A 24947-nucleotide genomic window follows, 5' to 3' on the forward strand; every position below is an offset into this window, starting at 1 on the left:
AGGAAAAGGATCCAATGAGGATCCTATTCCCTCTTTTATGACAAGTAATTGTTCAAATTTAATAGACTCCTTGCTACTGTTTTTTCTTTGAACTTCATATAAAACACTAAATATGAGCAATGTATTTGTTTATTCTAAAAATAAAAAAGTTAGAAGTTGAATTCTTCTCGTCAATGTAAATGAGAAATTTCTTTATCTTCGAAAAAATCTTGATCATTAGAATGGTTCTCTTCACATTTTTACATTACATTTACCAAGTGAAATTTATTTGCATCATAAATTATTGTCAGTAATAATTATTAGGGTAAATTACATTTTACCCCCTTAGGTTTGAGTGCAATTACAACCTCATACAACATTTTTAAAACATTTCAATCTCTTACATAAACTTATATTTAGTTGAAATTTCATACATCCGTTAATCAAGTTGTTAGTTTGGCTATTAAGTGATTAGGCGGCAACCTACAGGTCCCACATTTTTACTAATGTGGCAATCAATAATATGACACATAGGATAAAATAGAAAACAAATCTTCTTTTATATATAAAAATATTAATTTAAAAAGAAAAATAATATGTCAAGCGGGTCCCACTCTTCCTCTTCTCTCTCCTTCCTCTCGTATTCTCTCCTTTGCAATAGGAGCAAAATGCAGCACTGCCGGTTAAACTGCTTACCATTTTTTCAAAAAACTGGATGGATAACAAGAAACGAGTTATGGGGAAGAAGAAGAGAGTCGCACTGTTTAGAACAGGAGAGATGGATTTTTGCCAAAACAAAACTTTGGGTTCGAATCAGAAATGGGTAGAAAAGAAGGAGAAATCGAAGGATGAGAAAGAGGTTTTTTTTCTGAGTCTTCCTCAGTCCCGTGTGCTTAGAGAGAGGTTTTGCAGTCCAATAAGGACTGGGTAGAAAGGAAGGGGAAATCGAAGGGTTGAAAATGTTTGAACTTTTAATAGAAGGGTCTCAATAGGAAATTGGACCTACTCGGGATTTTTGGATTTCACTTTTAATTGATTTCAAGTTACAACCAACTATAAGAGATATTGGAGATAATGAGGCAATTCAAACGAAGGAGGCAAAGAAGTTGAAGGAGACGAAGAACTAAATCGTCACAATCTGCATATAAAAATTACCAAATTCGTACAACCCAACACACATCTCCTGCATATGGACGGGAAGTCGATGTAACAAACTAATTGGTCAACCATGGCGGTCTCTTCAAACAGAGGGAGAGGGAAAAGAACGTCCTTATGAATGTAGACGAGCACGGGGTAGTCAAAGAGTGGGAGGTCAGCGAGCGAAGATTGGCGAGGGCGGATGACACACCCGACCCTGATATTCCCCGAACACTAGGGTAGGCATATGCTGGCCAACACCTGAAGGTGTCGAAGCCATATTAGAATGCATGAGAACAAGAAAGAAGTAAGACTTATAAATTTAAATATAATTAATATGCAAATGAGGAACTTGTTCAAAGAATACAACTAATCTAGAATACTAAAAAGAAATAATATAAAATTGAATGAATAAAGGAATGGATCCTACACCGAGAGGACTCGAAGATGCCGATGCGGAAGTGTCTTGATGTTGGGATTATACGCCTCGATTCTAAGTCCTGAGGGGGGCACAAAATAAACATGAGTGGACCAAGTTTATATATATATATATATATATATATATATATAATACTGAAATAGTTATCAACATACTAACACCCAAAGTTTTATGAAAGGGCGCAAAATAAATATGAGTGGACCAAGTTGATATATATAATACTGAAATAGTTATTAACATACTAACACCCAAAGTTTTATGAAAACTAATAGCATAATATGTAATAGGTTTTCTGAAAACCCTAGCATGCCATAAAACCTTTCATAAAACATATCTCGTATATAGTGTGCTAACTAGCGGTATCATAATCGACCCGAAGGCCCCTGCATCATTCGACCCGAAGGCCAATACCCGACCCAAAGGCCAATATATAAATCTTCATTCGACCCGTAGGCCCCTACATCATCTGACCGAAGCCAATATAAGTATCGTCGTCCGTAGCCAGAACAGTGACCACTAAATACACATAAAACATTGAACATACTATTTCCAAACATAAGTACATATATCTCAAAATCATCTTCATAGCATATAGTCATCCATCATATATACTATAAAGAAGTGTGAAGAAAACATGTTCATAGATATTATATAGTCATCTATCATATATACTACAAAGAACATAAGTTCAATAAAGTATGGTATTCCAAAATATTCGCAGTAAAGCATGATAATCATAAAGTGTAAATCTAATTTACTCATAAAACGTAACCATTAAATCATGTTTTTCATGTATGCATTTCTACTATTAAAGCATGCATTTTGGAAAGGGTCCACTCACAGATACTTCGTTGCCGAAGAGCCACTCAAACTAGTGAAGATGGAAACGCCACAAATAATTGCCCCTAAGCACATAAAGGGTCCATTTAATAAAACTATACTAAAATGATTGAAGTTGGGAAAACAGACATCGAAAACGAACTCGGGACGTCGAATTTAGCCTAGGAGAGGTCCCGGACGAAAACTAGAAAAAAGTCAAAAAGTCAACGTTGACTGTTGACCTGGTCAATGGCCAAACCAGGTCGGGTCAACCGGGTTTAGGGCTTAGGGTTGGATCGGGTTGGGCTTAGGGGGTTTTGGGTTTGGGGCTTAAGATTGATAGGCCTAATGCCCGACTTCTATACGGCCTAAGGGCCTTATCCAAAGGGTTTAGGGTTTAGAGCTTAAGGCCCAACCCAAGAATTGGGCTAAGGGCCCGTGCCACACTCGGCCCAAAGGCCTAATTAAAAGGGTTTTGGGTTTTAAAGCTCACAGGCCGAAGCCTTTTGGTCTTGGGCTAAGGGTTTAGGCCCAAAGGCCTAATTAAAAGGGTTTTGGGTTTTAAAGCTCAGAGGTCGAAGCCCTTTGGTCTTGGGCTAAGGGTTCAGGCCCAAAGGCTTTAGGTCTTTGTTTCTCGTTGGGGAAGAAGGCTGTTGTTTGGTCACCTTAACCTACTATCTACCTATGAAATTGAAGGTAGAGGTGAGAAGGAGAAGTTGGTACCTGAGATTCGCCATGAATCGGCGGGAGATGGCCGGACCCAAGCTTGCACACCCACGGTTCACCTGACCTGGGTTAGGTGTCCTCTGGGTGCTTCGGAGCTTCACCGAGAAGAGGGAGAGGAATAGGAGGTCCTCGTGAGGGTGATGGTGGTGGTACCGTAGCCGATAAGCCTCTTTAGGTGTGTGTGGGTGTGGGTTGGGTGTCGCCAGGTTTGGGAAAAGGAAAAAGAGAGAGAGAGAGAGAGAGAGAGAGAGAGAGAGAGAGAGTGTGTGTGTGTGTGTGTGTGTGTGTGTGTGTGTGTGTGTGTGTGTGTGTGTGTGTGTGTGTGTGTGTGTGTGTGTGTGTGTGAAGTTCTGTGAGAAAGAGAAGAGTGAAAGCTGAGAAAGGGTTCGGGGGAGAGAAAGGAAATGCGGAGGAGAAGTTGCCACGTGGCAGGCATGGGAGAGAGGAACCGGGGACAGAAAATCAGGGTGGGCCCTCTTGGGCACACCATTTAATGTCCAAAACAACCCCTTTTGAAAATGTCTTTCCCACTCCAAGTGAAGTTACCATAAAGCCCCTCCGTTCCTTAAAAATCGGGATGGGTTCTTACAGCAGAGGTCGGGGATGATGATGAAATTGATGAACTGAAGGGGGTGGGGCTCACTCATTTTGGATTTATTTAAATAATTAAATCTTTATTTGTTTTATATGTTTTATAGTCACAAATTTGACTGACACGTCATCAATTAATAGTGTGCTTAACAAAAATTTTAACGGAAGTATGTAATTGTAACAAATGTCAAGTAAATGTATGAAGTTGAAATATTTTAAAGATGTTGTATGATGTTGCAATTAGCCTCATAACTGAGGGTGTAAAATATAATTTACCCTAATTATCAGTGTTCTAAAAAACACCCTAGGCGCTAGGCGCCTTGGAACTGAGGCAATTTTGTACAAAATGGCTGGAAAAATCAGGGTGGCTCTAGGCGGCTGGGTGGGGTTTTTTTTTTTTTTTTTTTTTTTTGAGAAATTTGTTTAAAGTTTATGTTCTAATTATACCTTGAAATTTTGTTAATTTTATAGAATATGTGTGCTGTGTATCAACTTAAATTCCAGGATGCTACATTACTAAATTTCCTTATTTTCCTCCTATTTTTGATTTTATGTTGTTTTAAATTGTGAACTTGTTGTACACAATTTAGAACCTTGCTAATTATTATTATAACTATATATCGGGTATTTAGAACCTTGCTAATTATTATTATAACTATATATAATATGAGTGTCCTAATAATGTTAGTTAACTTAAAACGATCAGATCTTATACTAAAATTAAGTTTATTTGCAAGCAACATAGGCAAGGAATAACAAAAGCATTGATGCTCCAAGTCTCATAGCTAGTAAATTTTGTATCAACTCCTGGAGAAATGGCGTGGAGCTTTTCAAGAAAGTTGAATCAAAATCCAAGTAAATACCCAACAAATTTTGGGCATTCCTTGACACATTCAAATACATCCAAACACTCCCTTGAGTTGAGCCTTTGAAATGTCAACAACAACCAGGCTGCCACTTGTTTACTTGCACAAACGATGACTCGCCACGTGTCGTTTGGACGAAATTACTCCTATGCTCAGTATCTAAATTAGGACATTGATTAATTTGTTAAAGGCCAAATTCCATGGGCATTTATGTCATTTAAATACATAACCAGATTTAACTCTTTTTTGTTTAGTAACATAAAAAAATAAAATAAAAATTAATCATTACCGGATGGTCCAGTAATTGGAAACAAATTTCAAGCTCTTATTTCACACAGCACATTTCTGGATTGATTTAATCATGCAATGCTAATCAAGAAATGCTAAAATACTTATGTCGATCATCATGAAATTGTATTGGAACTTTGGCTTGATCTATTGCCTTCAAGAGTTATGTTGAAGATGTTTTCAGTAAGGTTTTCCACGTCAGAACTCTCTTCCGCATAAACTAAGTATAGAAAAACCAAACATTAAAAATCATTCAAATTATGAGAAGTTTACCAAAATAATTATGAAAATAAATAAAATAATAATACTATACAATATAAAAATATATTACCTCATTTTCTAAATAGCCAATCTCGTGTGCACAATAAAGCTTGAACTGTTTCTGGTAACAATGAAGTACGATACTGATCTAGTACTCTACCCCCAATACTAAATGCAGATTCTGATGCAACAGTTGAAATGGGAATTGTTAACACATCTCGTGCTAACTAAGAAAGTATTGGATAATGAAAACGCTCCATTTGCCACCAAGAAAGAACATCTATGTCTACTTTTCTATCTATTCTTTTATCCTCCAAATACTTCTGCAATTCATTTTTTTCAATCGAACTTGAACCATCATAATTATTATCAAAATCCTACATCATAAAAAATCATGCATCATGTCAATTTCAAATATAATTTCAACACTCATTATAGTACTAATACTACAATCTACAAATATAAAGTAAATAAAAACAAACTTAGGTTAATAAAACAACACTTTAAATTTAATATATATATATATATATGTATATATAATTATGAAATGGACGGCTAAGATTTAATCTCAGCCGACCCAATGGTCATCAATTTTTAAATTTAATTTAATATATATAATTATTATAGTTTTTACTTTTTAGGAATATAAAATTGTTAAATTAATGTATATAATTATTAATATTATAGTTGATTCATACTTTTATTACGTATATAAATTATAATATAAGATTTTGTGATATCCACATCCACTAGTGTAAATATTTTAAATTGAAGATCAAATTCATTCTTTGTATTCATATAGGGTCAAGGAGTGTAGCTATAAAAATTCATCAAAATCAGAGTTAAAATAACCATTAAATCTTGATTTTTTGTTTATAACCGTCGAAAAGCTTTGTCCCGTTACTTGATCTCTGAATGTTTGTTTTTTGTGATTTTTTGCTGATGTGATCTCCAAGCATATACAAACAAGTTTGACGGTTTGGATCGTTGAAATTAGTTTTGGAGAATTCATATCTCATCGAAACGATAGATTGACTAACACTTAAGAGTTTATTTATACTTTCATTAAGTATAACATAAGATTTTGTGGTATCCACTTATGTAAATATTTTAAATTGAAGATCAAATTAATTCATTGTATTCATTTAGGGTCAAGGAGTGTAGCTATAAAAAATCATCAAAATCGGAGTTAAAATAACCGTTAAATTGTGATTTTTCGTTTATAACCGTTGAAAAGCTTTGTCTCGTTACTTGATCTCTGAAGGTTTGTTTTTGTGATTTTTTGCTGATGTGATCTCCAATCATACACAAACAAGTTTGACGGTTTGGATCATTGAAATTAGTTTTGGAGAATTCGTATCCCATCAAAATGATAGATTGACTAACACTTAAGAGTTTATTTATATTTTCATTAAGTATAACATAAGATTTTTGCGGTATACACTTGTGTAAATATTTTAAATTGAAGATCTGATTCATTCATTATATTCATATAGGGTTAAGGAGTGTAGCTGTAAAAAATCATCAAAATCGGAGTTAAAATAACCAATAAATCCTGATTTTTCGTTTATAACTGTTGAAAAGCTTTGTCCTGTTACTTGATCTCTAAATGTTTGTTTTTTGTGATTTTTTGCTGATGTGATCTCAAAGCATATACAAACAAGTTTGACGGTTTGGATCGTTGAAATTAGTTTAAGAGAATTCGTATCCCATAAAAACAATAGATTAACTAACACTTCTTAGAGTTTATTTATACTTTCATCAAGTATAACATAAGATTTTGTGGTATCCACTTGTGTAAATATTTTAAATTGAAGATCGAATTCATTCATTGTATTCATATAGGGTCAATGAGTGTAGCTATAAAAAATCATCAAAATCGAAGTTAAAATAACCGTTAAGTCGTGATTTTTCGTTTATAACCGTCGAAAAGCTTTGTCCCGTTACTTGATCTCTGAATGTTTGTTTTTTACGATTTTTTGTTGATGTGATCTCAAAGCATATACAAACAAGTTTGACGGTTGGGATCGTTGAAATTAGTTTTGGAGAATTCGTATGGCATCAATCAAGTTCTGTCTGTGTGTATATATATATTTATTAAGTAGATTTAAATCTATTTATTTTGTACGTATAAATTATAATTGACTGGTACACGGAATAGTATATCACGTGTGTCATTATAAAAATAGTGAGATATGTCATGTGTGTGATAAAAAGTTAATAACTTAAAAAAAAAAAAAAAAAATTTCTCACCACTTCTATTAATTTTCATTTTTCCCTCTCTTTTTTGTTTCCTTTTCAACTTTTTCTTATCATTTTCACTTTTCCCTCCAACATCTTTCCCTAATTCCCTCACTTTTTTGTTTCATTTTCAACTTTTCTTAACATTTTCATTTTCCCTCCATTTTTTTTTATCAAAAAGGGCGGCAACGGCAAGAAATTGAATGGAAAGAAATCACATCAATGGATGCAAATCATGCAATGCATCATGCATATTAATTAATAATTATTATAGTTTTTATATAATTTAATATATATATATATAATTATTATAGATAGTTAATATTTTGGTGGTATAATTATTATAATATATAATTATTATAATTATTATAAACTTTATAGTTAATTTAATATATATATATATATATATATATTTATTATAATTTTTAGGGGTATAAAATTGTAAAATTAATGTATATAATTATTACAGTATTTTTTTAGGGTTATAAAATTATAAAAATAATATTATGTTTATCGTGTATCGTGTTACCCACGTGTATACCGAATCAACCCGTTATCTTAACAGGTGCTTATCGGGTTACCCGATAATGACCCGATTCGTTATCGTGTCGACCCAAACACCTGTTAATTTCGTGTCGTGTTGTATCGAATTATCGGATCGTGTCAGAAATTGTCAGGCCTAAAGTCTCCAGCCAATTCTTTTATTAAGAAAGAAAAAAAAAGTAAAAACAAAAACAATTAAATATTAAAAACTGCAAACCCTGGGAAGTGAGAATGTTACGCAAGCAACATTTTTCAATTTAGTATTTTCCAAACAAAGAAAAACTCTCTTTGCTTCTTCTCAAGTCTCATGCAATTTCTGTGCAAAGACTTTCTCTCTCCTCAACTCTCTGTGTGTTCAAACTTCCCCTGCTCAGCAATTCCAGAGCTCTGCAGAGGGACTTGGGCTTTGGGTTTTGTCCCTTCAAAGTTTCAGACTCTGAAGAATTGCTGCCGCCATTCCCTGGTGAGACATTTCAATCTTTTTTCTGATCAAAATTTTAGTATTAATTCTCAAGGTTTTGCATTCCCTGCTTCTTTCTCGTGGTCCTTATACAAAAAATGTGCAAGTTTGTATTGTTCTGATGGATTATACTATTGGGAACTTGGTTACTTTTATTTTTTGATATATTTTTGTTGGGTTTGTTGTGTTTTTGGAAAATTATTCAAAATCTATGTATATAGGGTGTTAAATGAGTATATGAATAATGGATTAAATTTTGCTTTCAAAAGTATTGTTACAAGTTTTGTGTCAATTTGGCTGTGATAGTAAGATTACTTCATGGAACAGTGCAATTGTTGTGGCATTTGAATGTCAAATTTTTCTTAATTTGATTTCGGAAAGAAATGCGCTTAACTGTAGTGCTGTATAATGAAGTTAGCATCTTTATAGGTTGGAAAGCTGAAACAGGAGTGGTGTACTTTATTAGAGTGGAAAAATATGCATAGCTGACAGTGTAAGCCATATGAACAATCACTTCGACCGTACTTAATCGAGTGTAATTGGTTATTGACCACGGTTGGGTGATTCAAACAAATACATGAATTGTATGCAGTAGAGAGCATTTAATTGAAAAGCAGTATAATATATCTGAATATGGACTGTACACAACGGTTTCCATTCGTTAAGTTGGTTTTTTTAATATAAGAAATGGTTATGCAGATAACATCATTCTTGCGCGAATAAAGTGTATCTTTATCCTCATTCCCGTAAGACAGTGTGAGTAGAACATTCATGCTACTTGAGATGCTAATTAAATTTGCTGGTACTCGGTAGATTTATACTGTAGTACTTTGACTCATATACTCTGTGGTCAAGAAATTGGTAGCTTAATATAGGCTCGAAACACAATTGAATTATGTTAGGTGGTCAAATTTTTTAAGGAACCAAAATATAACCAAGTTTCTCAAGTAGTTTAATAAACCTAGACTAATGTTTTGGTCAAAACATTGGCAATTAAGTGTTATATTGGGTGGAAGTTCATTCATTGGCTGGGAGTCTTACAATTTGAAAATGCCTGATGTAAAATGATTTACCTATATTTCAATACCCTTGGTGCTTGTTTTCCATTATGATAGATTGGTTACTGTTTGCATATTAGGTATGTGAATAGTTTTTCATAAGATACGTGGACACCTATTTCTGCATTTGTTGTAGGTTTTCTCTATGGGGTCTGTTCTGTAAGTTAGCAATGCAGAACTAGTTTATTCTTTGCAGAATAGATTTCAAAACACATTTTGCATTATAATCTCTATGAACATGTGAAGTGAAGAATAGATTTCAAAACACATTTTGCATTATAATCTCTATGAACATGTGAAGTGAAATGGTGTGGATAATTCATACAAACTATGTTCTAATCAAGGTTCTAAAAGATGCTAGGTGCTAGTCAGGAGGTGGGCTGGGGCCTGCCGCCTAGGCGGGGCCTAGGCAGGTTTAAGTAAATTAGTTATATATCATATAAATAAATGCTTGGTAATTGCATTGGGATACATAAATTGCAAAATAGAATGACATAGATTATAAAGTATTAGAACATAACGCAAAATGAAAGTTATTTATTTTCTGTCTAAGTGAGATTTTCAATCTAGGCAGGTGCCAAAGCGGATTTGGACAGGCTAGGCGGGTGTCTAAGCAGGTCTAGGCGCCCTTTCTTAATTTTCAAATGCCTACGAATTAATTGAGGTGGTGGCCAGCCGCCTAGCGCCTAGGCGGGGATTTTTAGATAGTGGTTCCAATGCAGGGGCTTCTTGTTACGACTGCATTATTTAGTTTGTGTGTGTGTTCTACCTGCTTGGATCATATTTTTTTACTTGCAGTTGTGGACTGTTGAAAGAAGCATAACATGGCTTGGATGTGCCACCAAATTGTTTTTTAAGGTAATTGCTGATACATAAAAACAAGCATTATTCTGGTAGGATGGCAACCGAGGGTCTCATGAGAATGGTAGAAAGCAGCAGGGAAATGAAGTGGCCCCCATCTAAGGATTCTGCAACATTTGGATCTCCACTGAGAAGTATGACAGCAGAGGAGTCGAGCTTCATTTCAAAGGGGCGTGGCTTTAAGAGAGATAGAGCTGAACTTATACCTAATAGAAGTGGCAGTGCTCCACCAAGTATGGAAGGTTCCATTTCCGCTATTGAAAAGCTGTTATGTCAACAGAACTCCAGCATGAAAACAAGCTTGACTAATCTAAACAATGTTGTAGATAGTGTTGAAAATGAAGAAAAACTGAGTTCAGACCCCACTCATTTGGCATACTATTTATCGAATATGAATTTGAATGCAAGGCCACCTCCACCACTTATAGTACGGGAGAATCATCATGTGGTCCGCCATAGTGGTGGTCTAGGAACCAAATGAAGATCGACTTCTTGAGATGACAGTACCAGTGGGTCCTTACATCTTTCCCAAGGTTCTCTTTCTACTCTTCAGGAGGACCCTAATGATGCGAGTTCATCCAGAAAATCTCAAGATAACTTGGCAGAAGATAGTGTTGCAGTAATAACTGTCAAGGACACGGCTTCTTTGGCAAGTTATAATAAGAGTTTAGTGGATCTAATACAGGTAGGAGTTAAAGTAAGTGGTTTAGTACGTATAAATTTTATTAAAAAATTAATGTCTTACTTATACTAAACCATGTTTAACTCCTCTTTTGTTTATTTTAATATTTTCTTCGTGCATTTAACTATAACATATGACTACTACATTTGGAATCATGGATTCATGATTAACCATGCAGTTCAGAATTTCTTAGCTCCTTTGGCCAGCAAGTGGTTTACGAGGTTTTCATTTAATGTAGCAGCTATAATTTTCCAGTTTGTGTTGCCGTGTGTTTATAAGTTTTATTTTCTTGGTGGTTTGTTTTAGCAAGACTTCCCCCGGACTCCATCTCCTGTATATAATCACTCTCTCTCTCATCAAGTCTTGGAACAACAAATGAACTAATTGATAGTGATGCACATTCTCTTTCACCAAATGCTTCTTCTCTCGATAAGTCAAAATTACCAGAACCAAATTCAAACTCTATCAATGATTGTCCAGATACAAGTGCCTCATACGCGCTTGCTCTTGGGTTCATACCAAATGATGTTCCTTTGCCAACCTCCTCCCCAAGTGCTCAACAATGTCAACCTGATGATGGTACAGGGAACCTACAGACAAATGAATCTAATATTGGGCATGATGGGTCGAGGAACAATGCATCGATTAATGGTGACCTAGGGTTGGATTTGGAGGATTCATATGGTGCTTCAATTCAATATGGTTACTTGCCATCAAGGGGCCAACTTTCACAACAAGAATTAAATGCTAGTGCTTATACGGGTGGCCCAAAATTCCACTCTTCAACTAATGGTAATCAGGGTATTCCAAGTCCAAGAAATGTGGCAATCCATGGTAGTGATTATTATGGACTTCCTTCTGGCATGGGTGTAATGACACAGTATCCAGCCTCACCTCTTGGTAATCCAATATTGCCATCATCTCCAATGGGCAGAACAAATCATTTTGGTCGGAAATATGAATTGAGGACTCCTTAAGGTTCCGTTAGTGGAGTATATTCTGGGTGGCAAGGGCAGAGAAGCTCCATCTTGGTTGATCCTAGAAGACACTCTTTACTTGAAGAACTGAAATCTAGTAATCCCCATAAATTTGAACTTTCTGATATAGCTGAGCGCATTGTTGATTTCAGGTATTGCTTGCTCCATGTTTGTTTTTCCTTTACTTGTACATAACGTGATCGTGGTTATAATATTAGTTATAATTTTTTAATATTCATATATAACTTCAGTGTCGATCAACATGGGAGTCGATTTATTCAACAGAAGCTAGAATACAGCAGTGCTGAAGACAAGGTATCTGTTTTCAAAGAGATTCTTCCAAGTGCTTCAAAATTAATGACGGATGTATTTGGAAATTATGTTATTCAAAAGGTATGATTTCATAATTTGTGTCTGCTTAATTGCATTTTTGTTGCATCACCTATCATCTTTATGGACTTGTGAATTCTGTGGATGGCCTTTTAAAATTGTATGATTCTTATATTTTTATGTTACAGTTTTTTGAATATGGGACTCCTGAGCAGAAAAAGGAGCTTGCAGATCAACTTGCTGAGCAAATGTTGCCTTTAAGTTTGCAGATGTATGGTTGTCGTGTAATCCAGAAGGTATGCTAAAACTTGATGTTTTCAAAATAAATATGTTTTTATAAGTCCGATGAGCAGGCTATTTTCTGCTTATGAGATTTTTACCAAGGGATGCTTTATTTATAGAAATTTTTATACTGCAAGTGTTGATAGGGTTGGTTGGAGAGAAACGCAGAAGATAAACTTCAGGAGTTATTTCAAAAACCCATTGCTGTGTAAACAATGAACAGTACTCTATATGGATGTGGAGGGAACATCTCTTTATGAGTCTGGGAAAAGTTGTCTTTATGCTTTATATTATCCGAATCTTTTCTTCTTACATTTGTGCTGGATGTTTCTTTTAGGCTCTCGAAGTTATTGAGCTTGACCAGAAAATACAACTTGTGCATGAGCTTGATGGACATGTTATGATATGTGTACGAGATCAAAATGGAAATCATGTAATACAGAAGTGCATAGAATGCATTCCCACAGAGAAAATTGGATTTATCATTTCTGCTCTTCAAGGACAAGTTGCCGTACTTTCTACTCATCCCTATGGCTGTCGTGTCATACAGGTATAGCACACAGTATTCCATTATGAAGTCACCAATTAGATTTGTGGATCAGATTTTGAAACATTACACTTAACTTGCTAGAGAGTTTTGGAGCATTGTTCGGATGACCTTCAAAGTCAATGTATAGTTGATGAGATCTTGGAATCTGCTTATGATCTAGCTCAAGATCAGTATGGCAATTATGTTACCCAGGTTGGTTTCTACTTTGTACTTGTGCTGTCTGTTGATTCTTTATTTAGAACACAGTAACTATTTGATTCGTCAGTTCTTTTGTTTGCTAAGAGAGAGGTTCGACAAATACCCTAAACCCTAATTTGATTGTCTTTCCTGTTAAGTATTATTCTTAATTTTCTGTATGTTCTCTTAGCACCTGGAAAATGACTTCACTACTCTAGAATTCTGAAAATGCTGCCTGGTGGTAAAATTCTTGAACAGTATCACCCAGCCGAAATGGCTTTTCTTGATTGAAATAACTCTTGGAACAATATCGCAATTATACATTTCTTTCAAATGTCGGCAATGGTTTAAGGGTAAAGGCTGATTGGTTCTTAGTTAGGTCAATGGCTATTATAATTATATTAAAGTCAAACCAAATATGTCATGTGGTGTCTTTCCAATGAAGAGAGAAGAAAAATGTGGTGCTGGAGTCTTTATTGATAAATTTGAAGTTAAAGACTCATTTTTGAAGAATGGACTTCTCGAAGACTGGCTTGGCCACTTCATCTTATGATGATAGAGTTAGCTTAAAGTAAGTTGTGGAAAAATGAGGTTATGACAGGTTAGCAACAACAATTCATTGAAGCATAAAAATAGTTGAGAGATTCTTGTTGGACGATGAGAAGAAATCTGTAAATGTAGTTCATGGTGTTCTAGCTAATGGTTATAGGTGATGGTTCCTTAGTTTTTAATTTACGTTTTTCTTCGTCATGTGTCCTTACATTGTCTATGTTTCTATTATTTCTAATTGAATGTAATAAAAAGATGGAACAACATACTGCTTGCAGCATGTTCTGGAATGGGGAAAGCCCAATGAAAGAAGCCAAATTATCAGCAAGTTGGTTGGGAAGATTGTACAATTGAGTCAGCATAAATATGCATCAAATGTTGTTGAGAAGGGTCTGGAGTATGGTGATACTGCTGAGCGGGAGCTCTTGATTGAGGAAATCATTGGACAAATGGAAGAAAACGATAGCCTGTTGGTAAGTGAAGCAAAAACGAATATGATAGGCTATCCCATGTATTAAGGTTTTTTATTCTCCATTAATTTTAAGTGCCCATCAACATTAGATATCTGTTTGATAGGAAGGTTTGGCTCAAAGGGAGCATAATAATTATGGTTAGAAACCTAAGCCAATTAGGAAACATCTGGTTGTGCACTTCGACATTTAGTTAGAAATATCAAATTTTATTTACACTTCGACATTTAGTTAGAAATATCAAATTTTATTTACAAGTCGAGCTGAAGACTTCATTTCCATGTGAGTAGGTTTCATTTGGTTCCAAAAAGTTTTCAAACGCACTCTGGTATTTTAATAGCATGAGTATTGTGGATTCTGCTTGACTCTTGGGGACCATGCAGAGTTTGAAAGTGTAGATATTGAATGCTGCATAATGCTGGTTTTATGTTTTCTGTATATTGAGTGTCGTTGTTTTTTTTTTTTATATTCCAGTCAATGATGAAGGACCAATTTGCCAATTATGTGGTTCAGAAGGTTCTTGAAACAAGCAATGATAGACAGCGGGAAATACTGCTCAAACTTATAAGAGTTCATATTGATGCTCTGAAGAAATATACTTTTGGGAAACACATAGTTGTTCGTTTTCAACAGCTATCCGGTGAAGGTTTGTCAATTTCCCGTTTGTGATTTGTGCACATGATCATGAGCATTGATTATTTGTTTCCCATTTTATCTGCATCTTATAGAAGACTGGTTGTCTCTCATATGGCTTCTTAATCTAGCATTGTCTGTTGGAAACATGGTCTCAGGCTGTGCATTTGATACATGAGCTTAATGGATTTATATATATTTTTTAGTTTATACTGATTATCCTAGTTGGATGTTATGCAGATGTCAAAACCTCAGAAGCTGAGGGGGTATAGAAAGGGAGAAGCATTAACAGAGGATCCATTTGGCTCGCTGGGCCCTCCAGTTTTTCCGATCCCTCTATTTGGCATGAAGGTTTTGCTTGAGGAGTGCGGCAGTTAACAGAAGGCAGAAGCATTACCTATTCTTTTCAAGAACGACACCTTTTACAAGAAATTATAAGAATACAGAAACAACGGTGGTGATGATTGATGAAAACTCAATGCCGATGCACCAAACTGATGGTCTTTAAGTCTCCTAGTTTTCGTTATTGTTGAAAAGTTTATAAAATGTGGGATTCTTGAAAGAGGGGTATACGTTTGCTAGTTTTATAGAAATACTCTGCAAGAAATACAGGACAACTAATACGTCTTCTTTGCTAGAAGAATAGCCGGATGATTGGAGCTGCCGTGATGTATTTTCTGATTGTACATTTATGTATATTCGGGTAAACATATATGTAAAGCAATGAAAGGATCCATGTAGGGCTGAAGGCCGGCGTAGATATTACGTTATTGTTATAGCTTAGTCAGCGCATATGAATTTGGGACGATAACAAAACTGCGTTGATATGTAATATGATGTAAAAAGTTATATCTGCAGGGTATGTTTCATTATGCAACTTATGTTTGTGTTTTTGTGTGTTACTCAAAGCACTGCTGCCTCCAAACCCAACTTTCTCACCACTTCCGCCGCCTCCCTTGCCGGCAGTGGCGGACCACAGAAGGGACCGGCGTTGGCCATGTCCCCTGAAATTCTTTTGAGTTGGTGCTCTAGTTATATAAGCCAATCCATAAGAATTTTACAAACGCGGCTGCCTCCAGAAGTTTAAGTAGTTTTAAAATGTTAGTTTTCTTTCCAAATGTTTGCAGGTATAACAAAATTAACACCCAACTGCACAACTTTAAAAGAACAAATATGCATTTTGTCTATGAATTTATATTGTTAATTTAGATATTTTTTTTAATAGATGAGATTTAGTATTGTAGAAAATTTTCATTTCTATGTTTACTATGTATATTCATAACCTAGCTACTATCTGAACAAAAATAGTTTTCAATTTTAATTTCGAACTTAAAACAGCTTTCTGAAATTTACATTTCTCCTTCAACGGAATTACAATTGTGCTCACTCTTAGATTATATGGTTTCAAACCTTGGATTAAAGCTTTTGTTTTTGTAGTTTAGTGGATTTGAACTACGATGTTTTTGCTTTATTATTACTAGAAGATAAGCCCACACTTTGTGTGTGAACAATTTCTTTTTTTGATTAAGGAGTGTGATTAGTTTTTAAAATTTTAAAAAGAGTATGAGACAATGATGATGGGATCTCTTAATAAGGGCATATTTTTCTTAATATTACATAATTACCATTTTGCCCTCGTTATGTAAATATTGTGTATCAAAAGTGAGGGTAAAATGAGAAAAACTGGGATATTCTTAATATTACATAATTACCATTTTACCTCTCTTTATGTAAATATTGTGTATCAAAAGTGAGGGTAAAATACGAAAAATGGGGTCAAAAGGTACAAAATTACTATTTTGCCCTCCTTTTTGTCAAAAGTGTATCAAAAGTGAAATAAAAAGTGGCAAAAAGTTGATAAGGAGGTCTTTCTTAATATATAGTATAGATGCAATAAAATTGAAATTGAAATTTTTGTTTTTTGTGCTTATTGGCTTGATCTCTTGGATGCTTTTTGTTGGACTTTTCCTTCACATATAATTTATTTTTTTATTTAAAAAAAAAAAGGATAAGTTGGTGGCTTCGACATGTCAGTTCATCCTTCTTTTTGCAAGCATTATGTAACTTTGATTTGATTCTTTTAGAATCTGTGTTAAGCACATTGATTGATCAAGATTTTGCTTTTGAATTCTTGGATTAGTTTTTTTTCATTTTTTTTTTAGTACAACAATATATAAACTAAAGGGAGGAGGAATTGGGCTAAGCCACACAATGGGCAATTTAATTTGGTATCGAATTCACTATCCACAAGATTTGAACCAGACCATAATACTAAGTGGCTAGTTTTTTCAAGGGTAAATTACAAAAAACTACCTTAACTATTAGGTCATTAACAGTTTCATACCTCATCTTTAAAAAGTTTCAATGTCGTACCTTTACTTACGAATTTGTTGCAATGTTTTACCCCCGTTACGTTGTCTGTCAATTCCTCTGTTATATGCTGATGTGGCTTTTGCTGGGTCCCACCCTCCACATATGAACTTTCACTTTGGTTTCTGATACAATTAAAAAAAAATAAAAATAAATTTTTTTTTTAAATAACCAAAAAAATTATTTTTTTTTAAATTTCCCTCGTGAAGCGTGCAATTCGAATTGAAGCCTAAAGCCCAAACCGTGCAATTCCATTCCATTTCTTCGTTCCAGTTCCCAAATCAAAGAACCCCAACCCTAATTTCATATCACCCGCCCCAAATCGCTACCCAACTCGCGATCAATAGTTCATTCAGCGAAAACCCTAAGTTCGTCTTGTCATCACCTACCTTCCGTTTGTTCGTTTTTGTTGAAAACCCTAAGTTCTTCTGGTTTTCAAAGGATTTGACATTATTTCGAAGGATTCAAAATGGGGTGGAATGTGCGTGAGGATCCCGAGCAAACGACGCCTACCTACTGTAAGTACAAATTTTAGTTCGTTTTGTGCTTCATTGCTTCCCTTATTTTATTTCCATTATTCTGGGTTTGTTGATTCCAAAATCTTTGTTGGCGATCTGTGGGTTTCATTGATTGTTTATTCGAAATGCTTACTGATATGTTGTAGAATGGGGCTCTGTGGGTGCTTTGTTTATTGTTGTCGAGAAAAAGGTTGTTTAGATGCTGGTGGTCCAGGGAATCCGATGGGTGCTTTGTATATTGTTGTCGAGGAAAAGGTAATTTGGATGCTGGTGGTCCTGGGGGTCGTTTGGATTATTGTTTAACAAAAGTTCAAATTTGGGTGCTTTTATTTTGTTTATTCTAATGTTGGATAATGGAAGGTCTTTTTGGTGTTTTGTTTGTTGGAGATGGGTGCGTTGTTTTCAAATTTATTCAAAATGCTTACTGATTTGTAGGATAATGGGGTCCTTTTAGGTCCTTTTGTGCTTTTGTCTGTGATGTGCTTTGTGCTTTGTGCTTTGCTTTGTTGTTGCCTGTTAAATATGTTGAATTGCAATTTTTTACATTTGGGGTGAGTGTGTTCCTAAGGTTTGTTGGCTGCACTAACTGGGGTCCTTTTGGTGCTTTTTTGTTGGTGAAGAAGATGTAGTGTTTTCTTTGTTTAGGGCTTAGGGCTTATAGGGCTTAGGCAAAAGCCTATTATAACTATGCTGCAAATGATTTACACTGTTGATGAAGAGAATTCAAATGAGGCGAGGTATAATGATGAAGCAAGTAGGAGATCTTTGCCCTAAGATTAAGAAGAAGTTGGAGGAAGCCAAACTCTTAAGTGGCAGGTGCATTGCACAATGGTCAAGAGAGAAAAACCTGCGGATTATGTGGATGCTTACTATTCAAAGGCACGGTACTTGGAAGTTTATTCTCACTTAACAATGTCAATGAATGGTATGTCATTGTGGGAGGATACTAAAAACCCACCAATCTTGCCTCCATTATATACAAGGCAACCTGGAAGACCAAGGAAGAAGAGAAACAAAGAAGCTGCTAAATTGGAGAAAGATGGTGAACAAACTCCCATCAACCCACCAAATAATCATAAAGGTCCTCCTAAGCCACTTAAGCTAGGAAGGAAAGGGTAGGGTGCTTTGAAGTGTACTATATGCAAGCAAGAAGGACATAATTCAAGGACCCATCATCGACATCTTCCTCCAAGGGACAAACAGGTAACATTTTGTACTTTCTTTAATCCTTTCATCCTTTCACCCTTTAATCCTTTATTGAATGATTTTATCCTTTGTTATAGGCATCCACACCAGCAAAAGGGAGAGCATCATCATCAGCCGAAGCTGCACCTAGAAAGAGGACAAGGAAATCTAAGGTAAAAACTTAATCCTCTCCTTGGTAGTTTACAACAGCAAGTTTAGTTTAGAACATTGCTTTGCATCTAACATTTTGTAATGAACATTGAAATTAGGCATCACAAACAGGGGATGGTTCATCTATAAATCCTGAAGCTCATTCACTGAGAGCCACCAAGCAGAGAAAGACAAGGCAAACCAAGACCTAAAGATGCCAAAAATTATAACAAATTACTATTTTTTTTAGTTCATGTTTTATGTGCAATAGGGATTGAAATTATGGTACATGGGTTCTGGAATTAGACATCACAAACATTGAATTTCTTTTGTTTTTTTGAACTGATTAGGAACCTGAAAATGCACTGTTTTGCTAGATGGATTTTAGTAGGTTTTTTGAATCAATGCACTGTACATTTTGGGATATTTAAGGATGTCTAATGGATATCTTTGTAAATGTTGGATGGATTAACGATGCCATATGAACTATAGTTCATCTTTTGGTCTTTGCAAATGTTTTGTTTAAAGTGGACTTTGTGTTCATCTTTTGGTTAGATCATGTGTTTATGTAGAATTTGTGTTTATCTCTAGCTTACATCATGTGTTTATGTAGAATTTCCATTTGGTTTTTTTAAGTTGTATTATCTTCCAAAATTGGACCCTTTAAAAAATTAATTGTTTTTATTTATTTTTTTGTTTTTTTGCTGACATGGACTAGTTTTGGCAGAAAAAATTATGTTGAAAAAAACATTCAATTTTTTTTTTGAAAAAATGACGTGGAAATTAATTTCGGCGGGAAATTTACGTGGTAGGCCATGGGGAAGTTCATATGTGGAGATGGTGGGACCCAACTTCAGCCACGTCAACATATAACGGAGGAATTAACAGACAACGTAACGAAGGTAGAATATTGCAACAAATTCGTACATAAGGTATGATATTAAAAATTTTTAAAGATGAGGTATGAAACTGTTAATAACTTAATAGTTGAGGTAGTTCTGTGTAATTTACTATTTTTTCAATTCTAATTTGCTAATGTGACTTGAAATGAGGTAATTGGGTAAGTTGGTTAAGATGCGCCAGATGGCGTAAGATCTACGGTCGAAGATATTTCAAATTTCAAATTTACGAAAGTATGTGATGTATTAAGATATTTTCTTTTGGTTGCATTAATTGGAGCGTAAGAACACCGCGAAGACAATATGACCGTTGGAGCCATAATTCCCTCCGCGCGCTTTCTTTATAAACCCCAATCCCTGAATTCCAACTCCCACTAGGAAATCCAAACTCTACTTCCCCCCAAATCCTCCTTACACAGTAGCGAATAGCGACCGCCTTCAATCCAAGCAAACCCTAGAATTTTTTATTTCAATCGCGATTCTTTCGTCTTCGTCTTCTGCGTCGATCACTGACGCCGCCGACTTCACTCCTCCGCCGCCAACCAGTTCAGTCTCTCTGTTTCTTCTCTGATTACTCTGATTCTCTTCTTACCCATTCCATCGGTGCCTCTTTTGATCATATTTTTCTGAACCCAGAAAACAATGGGTTCGATGAAGAGGAAGAGACCGGACGAACCAGAGAAGAGCTTTTTCCGTTCGAAATTCGAGTGGGTTCGAGGGCCGATGCTCGGGAGTGGGGGATTCGGGTCGGTTTATCTGGCGACCGTGAAAAAGTCCAAGTTGGGTTGCGAGGGTTTCCCGACGATGATGGCGGTGAAAACCTTCTCCAAGTCAAATGAGCTCGCGACGGAAAGTTCGTATCTGACCCTGTTTCGGGACTGCCCCTTTATTATCGGAAGCTATGGAACAAATCTGACCATTGGGGACGATGGTCACTTGAAGTGTAATGTGTTTTTGGAGTATGCCGATGGAGGAACAATTGGGGATTTGATCGAGAAATCGGGCGGTTCAGGGTTGTGCGAATCGGATGTGAGCAAGTATACCAAAGCGATTCTGAAAGGGCTCGAGTACATTCATGAAAGGGGTTATGTGCATTGTGATTTGAAGCCGGATAACATATTGCTTGTGAGATCTGATTCTGGTTTTGTGCCGAAAATTGGGGACTTCGGGTTGGCAAAGATGGCGATGCAGAAGCTGTCACGCCAAGGCACATCAATGTATTTTTCTCCCGAAACTGTGACTCACAAAATTCAGGAGCAGCCTTCCGATATTTGGGCAGTAGGTTGCATTGTACTCGGGATGTTAACGGGGAGACAGCCATGGGAAGTGAAGGGCGGCGCTGACCTAAAGCCTCTTATTGCTTCAAAACTTCCCAATGTTCCTGGCTGGTTATCAGAAGATGCTAAAGACTTTTTGCGAAAATGCCTACTGAGGGACCCTTTCAAGAGATCCACAGCTGCTGAGCTATTGAAGCACTCGTTCGTGACAAAACTGGACAGAGTTGGAGAGGTTGAACCAATAAAGGAGGTTGCTTCAGTGTCATCTCCGGAGCAAGGCGATTATGGAAGCTTTATACCCCTCGGAAGCTGGAGTTCTGAAGAGGCAGTAGATTTTGGACCAATTCCTCCTGTGGCAGTCTTGAACCCTAGACCGGTTATTCCAAGCACGGCTTGCCAAAAGGCGTCAAATTTTGCTGTAATGGGTGCAGCTTAGCTTTACTTGTTTCCATACCTGTTGACAAAGTCAGGGATGTGTACAATGCAGACATCTTCCGAAGGAGGTTGAGCTTGAGGAGGAAGTCTGATTATGTCCCCAAACATTTACTACAGTTAAGGCGCCGATTCTTCCTCTGGCACTCATGAGTCCAAGACCTGTGATTCCAACAACGGCGCATCAAAGGACTCAACTTTTGCAATAGAGGGTGCAGCTTAAGTCGAATTGTTTTGTTACCTGTTCTGCTGTTCATGGATTGGTGTAATACTTCATTATTCCACATCTGTAATTGTAAATTTTGACATGTAATATCTTCTTGGTGGCTGTATCGATTTCACTCTATATATATGGAATAATAGTTCCACTTTGATTCATTTATCTTTGTTTCCTTTAGTAGTTTTTAAGTTGCAGTTCTCAAGCTCATTCAACAGTTAAAGCTTTATGCCTTTTTCGAAACTTGTTAAAATATAAGTAGTTCACAAGTTGTAAAGCTCATTGAGCTTCTCCGATCCTTGCCCTTTTTCAATTTTCACGACACAATGATTCAATACCGTGTTAAGTAAAGGCACAAGGTTGTAGCAAAAACCAGCATTTATTCAGCAATAGTGTCATTTAATCAACAATTTGTACAGTATCACTCTCAGCAGCATCTTCCTCGGTTAGATCAGTTGTTCTCCTCAGAAATCGAGACAAACATGCACTGATTGACTCACTATTCTCCGCAACCATATAAAGGCAAAACAAGCATAGTCCTGTTTCAGGTGCAAACTCAATACATGTCACCCTGAGCCAAAAGACCAAACTACTTTAAATCATTTCAGCTACGGAGAGGTAGGTAACAGATTTAAGAAACCAACGTACCAATATAGGCAACTGTAAGACCTGAAATCAACCGTCCCAAAGCCGATAGCATGTAGAGACTAAACACTACCTGGAGAAAGATTTACGTTGCATCTGTTAGCTGTGCGCAAACATCCCAACAAAAAGGAAAAACAAAAAAGATCAATTTGATGGACTAGCAGAGGCAAAAATTGTTCTTCAAGCAGAATGCTTTTATTAGAGCAAAGAACCTGCCACCACAAGCTGCCTTACTTAGGTTTAAGGTTCCACAAATAGATTGATATCTTGAAAAAATATAGTCAGGGCGACATGTACCTCTGTGAAAAACTTTGTTCTCTTGTGTACTTCTATTAAAATTAAATTTCAGCTTCCACTTTGTTCTTAGAATATAATTTATAGTAAAACAAAGGTACATTATAAATTGTGCTCCCAGTGGTGTGAGATTCTTCATCAACATAACATCGAAGTCTTCCCAGTGAGAAACACACATGTGCAGATAAACAACATGCATATGCAGTTATATGCCAAAAGAAATCAAAATTCTGACAATTTCCAAGTTCTTAATACAGGTTTTTAAAGCCTCTCCCTTGATACATAAAGCAAGCGGCACTATATCTAAATGTAAGCTTTTGAAATTTATCATCCATACCAGCTAAGTTCTAGAAACTCTGCAACACCTCATATCAAGACAAAAATCCTTTTTAGGCATCAAGCATTCTTACCTTGAAAAACAACCTCTTGTCATGCCCTGTGGCCGCAACCCTCAATACAGACTCAGCTGCTCCTACGGTATTGGCTAACCACGCAACAATGCTATTAGCAGTGTCCTGCGAAATCTGCCACTCAAGTGGATCCACTGGTACCCTAATCAACAATAAAATTAGATATTTGAACACAAAGATTACCATTCACCGCTACAATATTATCAAGTACGTAAAATCATTATATGACATCGAGGCCTCTTATGAAATGGTACCATTGACATGTTTTTCGTTTGAAACTGACAGCATTTAATTTCAAAGAAATCACAATTTTTCAGTTCATCTATCATGGTACTAAGTACTAACTCTGGTACTTCTTCAATGCTCCATAACCTGTTAAATTTCCAAATGCATCCACTAAATACAACCATAGAGTGTAGAAGGGCATCACAATCCAAACAAAACCCAAATTTCTTTAAGTATTTGTACTCAAACCGAATTAAGTACAAAAAAAAAAAGAAATTGCATCACATTCGACCATTACCGGATAAAACCTGGTCCCCAAATGAGCCAGCAACCCAATTACAAGAACTCAGAATCCCTAATCCACCATTAGTATAGTATCCATTGTAAAATTCATCTTTTGACATCAAACCCCCTAATCGATTCATCTATCATAGTAGTAACTTAATCTACTTACATTCGAATGCATTCATTCAATGCAACCCTACCAAAATCTAAACCAAAACCAAATTTCTCAAAAGCATTTGTAATCACACTAAATCAAAGTATAACAAATTTGTATTCAGCTTCAAACAAAATCAGATTAAACCCCAAAACCCCAATCCAGCCAACAACCCAATAACAAGACCATAGAATCCCTAATTCCTCAAAAGTCAAAACCCAGAAAAACAAACCACTCTCCTGAATTTTCCGGGGAGGCAGAGGGGAAGGGGAAAAAAGGGAAATGTGGGAGGACTTACGAGACGTTCATTTGGCGAAAGAGGAGTCCGAGAATGGCGAGTGAGCAGAGGAGGACGATGAAGACGTCGGAGACGAGAGAGAGGAGGCTGGAGTTGCGGTGGGCGCAGTGGTAATAGACTAAGCTTCCGCATATTAGCACTACCACCGGCTTCCCTACTTCCGATCGGTAATCCACCATTTCCTTCATTCCTTCATTTCTTCATTTCATCATCTCTTCATCCGGTTGTGTTTCTTTCACTCTTTTTTTTCTTCTTCGTTTTTTGGTCAAATCCATTACTGGGCTCAGATACTTGGCAATTTTTTTATTTATTTTATTTATTGTATATTTGTAAAATAGATGTTCTTTATTTTAATTTTTGAGTTTTTTTTTTTTTTTTGAACAAATTGCAACAATTATGATTGATTATTTGAGTTTGTTTCCACAAACTAAAGAAAAAGCATTTGACTAAGAAAAAACAATGCAAACGAAAACAAAATTATGTTTTAATAATGGTTATACACCGTTGGCTTCTAAACTTTTATACAAATTAAACGCATATATTTTTTTATAATAAATGATAAGATAATGCATGCTAATTCAACTAAACTATGGGAGAGGAAAAAATTTCAATCCGGAATGCAGTAGATTGAAGAAGAAGTGCTGTTTTTAGAAGCAAGATAGAGTTGCT

The 24947-nt window shown here is 35.9% G+C and overlaps 2 protein-coding genes and 1 pseudogene across 2 annotated transcripts; 2 read left to right on the top strand and 1 right to left on the bottom strand.

Annotated features, from left to right (window-relative positions):
• The first annotated feature begins 9417 nt into the window (after positions 1 to 9417).
• On the top strand, positions 9418 to 15776 carry LOC125480885 (annotated as a pseudogene).
• A 4479-nt stretch (positions 15777 to 20255) lies between these two features.
• LOC103927769 (mitogen-activated protein kinase kinase kinase 20-like) lies at positions 20256 to 22184 on the top strand. Its single transcript, XM_009336715.2, has one exon. The coding sequence runs from the start codon at positions 20684 to 20686 to the stop codon at positions 21752 to 21754; it is 1071 nt and encodes a 356-aa protein (XP_009334990.2). The 5' UTR covers positions 20256 to 20683; the 3' UTR covers positions 21755 to 22184.
• A 143-nt stretch (positions 22185 to 22327) lies between these two features.
• On the bottom strand, positions 22328 to 24575 carry LOC103927770 (reticulon-like protein B22). The gene is made up of 4 exons (XM_009336716.3): positions 24279 to 24575; positions 23317 to 23458; positions 22616 to 22685; positions 22328 to 22506 (listed from the first exon to the last, which is right to left on the bottom strand). The coding sequence occupies exons 1-4, from the start codon at positions 24464 to 24466 to the stop codon at positions 22367 to 22369; spliced, it is 540 nt and encodes a 179-aa protein (XP_009334991.2). The 5' UTR covers positions 24467 to 24575; the 3' UTR covers positions 22328 to 22366.
• Between the last annotated feature and the right edge of the window lie 372 nt (positions 24576 to 24947).

The sequence above is a fragment of a genome, unplaced genomic scaffold (genome assembly GCF_019419815.1).
Source record: "Pyrus x bretschneideri cultivar Hongxiangsu unplaced genomic scaffold, Pyrus_bretschneideri_v1 Contig37, whole genome shotgun sequence".
Lineage (NCBI taxonomy): Eukaryota > Viridiplantae > Streptophyta > Magnoliopsida > Rosales > Rosaceae > Pyrus > Pyrus x bretschneideri.